Raw genomic sequence first — 6,924 nt, forward strand, 5'->3', positions numbered from 1 at the left:
ATATCAAGTTTCATTAAGATCCGGTCACCCGTACTTCAGTTAAAAATACCTCAATTTTTCTAATTTTTCCAAATTAACACCCCCCAGCTCCCCCAAAGAGAACGGATTCGTTCCAATTATGTCAATCACGTATCTATGACTTGTGCTTATTTTTCTTATCAAGTTTCATGCCGATCTCTCCACTCTAAGCGTTTTCCATGACTTCCGGTTTCCAATATTTCTGTATTCCCCCTCCAACCCCCTATGTTCCTGGATCGGATTCGAATTGAAAATCGAGCATCTGAGACATAAGATCCTTCTATATATCAAGTTTAATAAAGATCTGATCACCCATTCGCAAGAAAAAGATACCTCAATTTCACGTTTTCCAAGATTTCCGCCCCCCTCCCCCAATGATACTGGATCCGGTTGGGATTTAAAATAAGAGCTCTGAGACACGATATCCTTCCAAACATCAAATTTCATTAAGATCCGATCACTCCTTCGTAATTTAAAAATACCTAATTTTTCTAATTTTTCAGAATTAAGCCTCCCCCCAACTCCCCCAAAGAGAGCGAATCCGTTCCGTATGTAGGACCTGTGCTTATTTTTCCACCAAGTTTCATCCCGATCCTTCCACTCTAAGCGTTTTCCAAGATTTTAGGTTCCCCCCAACTCCCCAATGTCACCGGATCGGGTCGGATTTGGAATATCAGCTCTGAGACACGATATCCTTCCAAACATCAAATGTCATTAAGATCCGATCACTCCTCTGTAAGTTAAAAATACCTCATTTTTCTATTTTTCAGAATTAACCCTTCCCCCCCCCCAACTTCCCCAAAGAGAGCAGATATCCTCCGGTTATGTCAATCACGTATCTAGGACTTGTGCTTATTTTCCTACCAAGTTTCATCCCGATCCCTCAATCCAAGCGTTTTCCAAAATTTTAGGTCCTCCCAACCCCCTCCAATGTCACCGGATCCAGTTGGGATTTAAAATAAGAGCTCTGAGACACGATATCCTTCCAAACATCAAATTTCATTAAGATCTGATCACCCGTTCGTAAGTTAAAAATACCCTATTTTTTCTAATTTTTCCGATTTAACCGTCTCCCACTCCCCCCCCCCCAGATGGTCGAATTGGGGAAAAGACAATTTCCAATTTAGTCTGGTCTTGTTCCTGATACGCCTGCCAAATTTCATCGTCCTAGTTCATCTGCAAGTGCCTAAAGTAGCGAAACCGGGACAGACAGACAGATCGACCGACAGGGTTTGCGATCGCTATATGTCTCTTGGTAGATACCAAGTGCCATAGAAAAAAATTTTCAGTATTTTTATATAGAGTACAAAATTAACTGTTGTTTAATATAGTATACCACGACATATTAGAACAAATATTTATTGAGATATGGAGCTACAAAAACAGAAGACATTAAAACAAACAAAGCTTTGAAACAACCATGGCTCATCGTTTTACCTAAAAATGTTGTCTCTTTTTTTTTTTCGAGAAAACTCCACATAAATAAAACAAAAATACATCTTTGAACTCGTTTCTAATGGTTTGAAACCCCTTGCGTGTAATCTAAACCAGTCTTAATGTAATATGGACATAATTTTAGCTTAAAATTATTCTAGGACTCAGTATTGTCGGAACATTTGTAAGTAAACATTATGTTTACTTCAGTTCTGAAATATTTAATACTTCTCGTAATTCGTTTCAAGCAGTGATTTTTTGATTTTCATATCCCGTTTGTCCAAAATTTATATTGCTAGCAGTTGGTAAAATCAGCCATTTGATAGTTTAAGCTGTTGCTCTGTGTTTGGGAAATGAGAACATTTCATACTGAAAAAGTATAATATTGCTTCCTCTGTTGTGTTTTTGGTACTCGAGGAAATAAATATTGAGAAGAAACTTAAATCACTAAAAAAAAAATGTATTGCTGTTGCAAGAAAGACAAGAATACCAAATATGAAAGTTTGATATAATTTACAAATAGATTAAAGCTGGAAATTGGAATGAAGAAAACCTAGTGGGGCGGAAATTTTTTTTCCCTGAATGGAAAAATTAAGGTTTCGCTTTTTCTCCAAACACTATATAGAAAAAAAAAAATATAAACCCGAGGAAAAATAAGACTTGTTGTTCATCGTTTACTAGTAGAATCGTATCAATGACACCAAGCACAAACGCCACGAGGACCATGTTTACAAAAATAATTTTTTTTTATTTTTACATGTTTACAAAAATAATTTTACATTAGATTAAATAATTTAGATTAAATTATAAAATTTAGATTAAATAATTTTAATAATTTTTTATTAAATAATTTTGCAAAAATAAGTTTACAAAATTTTACATGTTTACAAAAATAAAAAGGTAAAAAATCTCCAAAATTTACGACAAACCAGATGGTTGTTTATTGATACACAGGAAGTATGCTGCATTTTCAAACGGCTATGTTATGCTGAATATACTATAAAAAAAAATATTTCTTTCAATATGGACTTGGGGTAATATTCACTAAATTCTTTAGATTCAAATTTAGTCAAATATCATCTTACAAAATATTTTACCAAACCAATTTACAATAGTTGTTTAATTTTTTTTAAGATGAGAGATGGCTGTTTAGAGATTGCATAGTGTTTCGTCTGTTTTTTTTGCATATTTCTTTGATTTTGAATGAATAGTTATCATTTATTTGTTGTAGCTTTGCTGCTGAACAGAGACACTTTAGGGGTCCCTAAATTGAGCAAAAGTAAATTTTTACTTTTAGTAAATTTTTTTGATGAAAAAAAAAAATGAATACCTACCTACCTACCTACCTACCTACCTACCTACCTACCTACCTACCTACCTACCTATCTACCTACCTACCTACTTACCTACCTACCTACCTACCTACCTACCTACCTACCTACCTACCTACCTACCTACCTACCTACCTACCTACCTACCTACCTACCTACCTACCTACCTACCTACCTACCTACCTAGTATTGAGCCCGTTTGAAAGTTCTTAAGCCGAACTGGCCAGACATGACAATAAACAACAAAGAGTGATAAAACTCCACAAAAAAACATCAAACGAGACTGCGGCCAGTAGAGAGGAAAGACTAAAATAACGCGGATATTTCACCTGTATCCAACCTAGGTGTCCTCAGCACAAGATAAAAGGAAAAAACACTAAACTAAAAACGAATAAAACCACCACCATTAATAATAAATACAATTGTCGCTACTGATCCACGTAGGGAAAAGAGGCTATTAGAGTTACTTCAATGAGAACAATACTCTAATAGCTTCTTTTCCCTACGTGGCTAGCTGCCAAAAAAGCAAGATTAGCTTTGAAAGCTTGTATTTAATTATTTAATTTTGTTTCGTTTGAATGAATTTAAAAACATATCATTTTATTTATCATATTTATCACAAAATACTGAATTTCCCTTCGGAAAATGAAAAAAAATAAGAAGATACACGAAGCGGAATTAATTGGAATTAATCGGCCGTTTTTGCTGTTACAACTTAGTCTACAACTTAGTTGTTACAACTTTGTGATGTTGTTTGTATATGTGTTCTGTGTTTCTGGTAGTCTAAAACTATATACTTCTGTAGAAATTTTGTTTGGCCATTAACCTTGCTAAGTTTTTCAGCAAAATATTCCGAGTGTTCAAGTTCTCAAATTATAAAATAAAACAGTAAAAATGCATTTTTGGTTGGAGCATAAGAAATCCTGTCTGCAATACCTTAATATTTACTCGGATACGGCTTAGGTTTAGGCCCGTTGAAACTTCCTTGGTCGATACGGTTGAGAACAACGTTATACATTCAACATAGAAATTGCTACGTTTACCAAAACTTTTCTTCTTGAATTTTGCGTTTTAAATAAAAAAGTATGTGATGTATATATCATATTGGCTGTTCAAACCGAATAATCCGCTTTATGACCGGATATATCTGGATTATTTTTAGATGAAACCGAATATTCCCTTTTATGACCGGACATATCTGGACTATTTTAAAATAAAACCCAATATTCCCTTTTATGACAGGATATATCTGGATTATTTTTAGATGAAACCGAATATTCGCTTTTATGACTGGATATATCTGGATTATTTTTAGCCGAATCCCTTTTAACTGATTTTAAACCGAATCCCTTTTATGATCGGATATACCTTGATTATTTTTAGATGAAACCTTTTAAACCGAATATCTGGATTATTTTAAAATAAAGCCTAATATTCCCTTTTATGACTGGATATATCTGGATTATTTTTAGATGAAACCGAATATTCGCTTTTATGACCGGATATATCTGGATTATTTTTAGCCGAATCCCTTTTAACTGATTTTAAACATTTTAAAATAAAACCTAATATTCCCTTTTATGACTGGATATATCTGGATTATTTTTAGATGAAACCGAATATTTGCTTTTATGACCGGACATATCTGGATTATTTTAAAATAAAACCCAATATTCCCTTTTATGACCGGATATATCTGGATTATTTTTAGATGAAACCGAATATTCCCTTTTATGACTGGATATATCTGGATTATTTTTAGATGAAACCGAATATTTGCTTTTATGACCGGACATATCTGGATTATTTTAAAATAAAACCCAATATTCCCTTTTATGACCGGATATGTCTGGATTATTTTTAGCCGAATCCCTTTTAACTGATTTTAAATCGAATCCCTTTTATGATCGAATATACCTGGATTATTTTTAGATGAAACCTTTTAAACCGAATATGTGGATTATTTTTAAATAAAACCCAATATTCCCTTTTATGACTGGATACATCTGGATTATTTTTAGATGAAGCCGAATATTTGCTTTTATTACCGGATATATCTGGATTATTTTTAGCCGAATCCCTTTTAACTGATTTTAAATCGAATCCCTTTTATGATCGGATATACCTGGATTATTTTTAGATGAAACCTTTTAAACCGAATATCTGGATTATTTTAAAATAAAACCCAATATTCCCTTTTATGACCAGATACATCTTGATTATTTTTAGCCGAATCCCTTTTAACTGATTTTGAACCGAATCCCTTTTATGATCGGATATACCTGGATTATATTTAGATGAAATCTTTTAAACCGAATATCTGGATTATTTTAAAATAAAACCCAATATTCCCTTTTATGACAGGATATATCTGGATTATTTTTAGATGAAACCGAATATTTGCTTTTATGACCGGATATATCTGGATTATTTTTAGCCGAATCCCTTTTAACTGATTTTAAACCGAATCCCTTTTATGATCGGATATACCTGGATTATTTTTAGATGAAACCTTTTTAACCGAATATCTGGATTATTTTAAAATAAAACCCAACATTCCCTTTTATGACTGGATATATCTGGATTATTGTTAGCCGAATCCCTTTTAACTGATTTTAAACCGAATCCCTTTTATGATCGGAAATACCTGGATTATTTTTAGATGAAACCTTTTAAACCGAATATCTGGATTATTTTAAAATAAAACCCAATATTCCCTTTTATGACTGGATATATCTGGATTATTTTTAGCCGAATCCCTTTTAACTGATTTTAAACCGAATCCCTTTTATGATCGGAAATACCTGGATTATTTTTAGATGAAACCTTTTAAACCGAATATTTGGATTATTTTAAAATAAAACCCAATATTCCCTTGTATGACCAGATACATCTTGATTATTTTTAGCCGAATCCCTTTTAACTGATTTTGAACCGAATCCCTTTTATGATCGGATATACCTGGATTATATTTAGATGAAATCTTTTAAACCGAATATCTGGATTATTTTAAAATAAAACCCAATATTCCCTTTTATGACTGGATTCATCTGGATTATTTTTAGATGAAGCCGAATATTTGCTTTTATGACCGGATATATCTGGATTATTTTTAGCCGAATCCCTTTTAACTGATTTTAAACCGAATCCCTTTTATGATCGCAAATACCTGGATTATTTTTAGATGAAACTGAATATTCTCTTTTATGACCGGATATATCCGAATTATTTTTAGATGAAACCGAATATTACCTTTTATGACCTGATATATCTGGATTATTTTTAGATGCCAGAAGAACAAGCATTCTGTATCTTAGTCAAGATTATGTCTGAATATGGTCTCAGAGATTTATTTAAAGATGGACTTGAAGCTCTTCACTTAAGATTTTATCAACTTGATAAACTTTTAGAGGTAAGAACATCTCACTTTTCTTTCCTTTTTCTCTGTGTAAGCGTAGATTTGTACCTCCAATGCCTAGGGGACGGAGAGTTTTTACTTTAGATTTTGTCCATTTGGTGCACTTAGGGGTAAGAATATTGTTGTTTTTTCTGTTATTTTTCTTTGCGTAGAAATTGGATTGTACTCGTAAATTCATTTGATTGGGAGGGGGTAAAGGATAGCGAATTTTCTTTGAGATTAAAGAAATGAGTCACACCTTGTAGTTTGGGTAGAAGCATATCAGTTTGTCTCCGAGACAGAAATCAGCCAATTAAAAAAGAAAAAGAAAGATCCCCTGGTAGAAATTTAATGAAAAACTCATTTAGGTTTTTCCTGGTAAAAAAATTGTCGTTGTTACTAGCGGTAAGAAGCGACCTGGCTCAATAGTAACCGAAACTCTAAAAAAACGAATTGTGATACCAATAGATATATCAAAAGAATTAGGTTTTTACTCTGATTTTAAATATATTTAAGTTTCATCAAGCTTAGTCCTACATATCAAAAGTTACAAGCCTTAGAAAATATGCCTTATTTCCGAAAAAAGGGAAAACATTCCCTAAAAGTCATATAATCTAAATGGAAATTACACCGTCAGATTCAGCGCATACGAGAACCCTGTTGTAGAAGTTTCAAGCTTCCATCTGCAAAAATAGGATTTTGTACTTTTTGCCAGAAGAAAAATCACGGATGAGTGTTTGTTCG

General features: G+C 32.8%; 1 protein-coding gene across 1 annotated transcript in view; it reads left to right on the plus strand.

The window, feature by feature from the left end:
• LOC136035757 (rab GTPase-activating protein 1-like) overlaps positions 1–6,591 on the plus strand; it is a 31,386-nt gene extending 24,795 nt beyond the window's left edge. Inside the window, exon 5 of the mRNA XM_065717727.1 lies at positions 6,070–6,591. Within this exon, the coding sequence (XP_065573799.1) occupies positions 6,070–6,285 (216 nt within the window). The 3' untranslated portion in view covers positions 6,286–6,591. The remainder of the gene's footprint in view (positions 1–6,069) is intronic.
• Positions 6,592–6,924: the final 333 nt, after the last annotated feature.

Source organism: Artemia franciscana, chromosome 14 (assembly GCF_032884065.1).
Source record: "Artemia franciscana chromosome 14, ASM3288406v1, whole genome shotgun sequence".
Lineage (NCBI taxonomy): Eukaryota > Metazoa > Arthropoda > Branchiopoda > Anostraca > Artemiidae > Artemia > Artemia franciscana.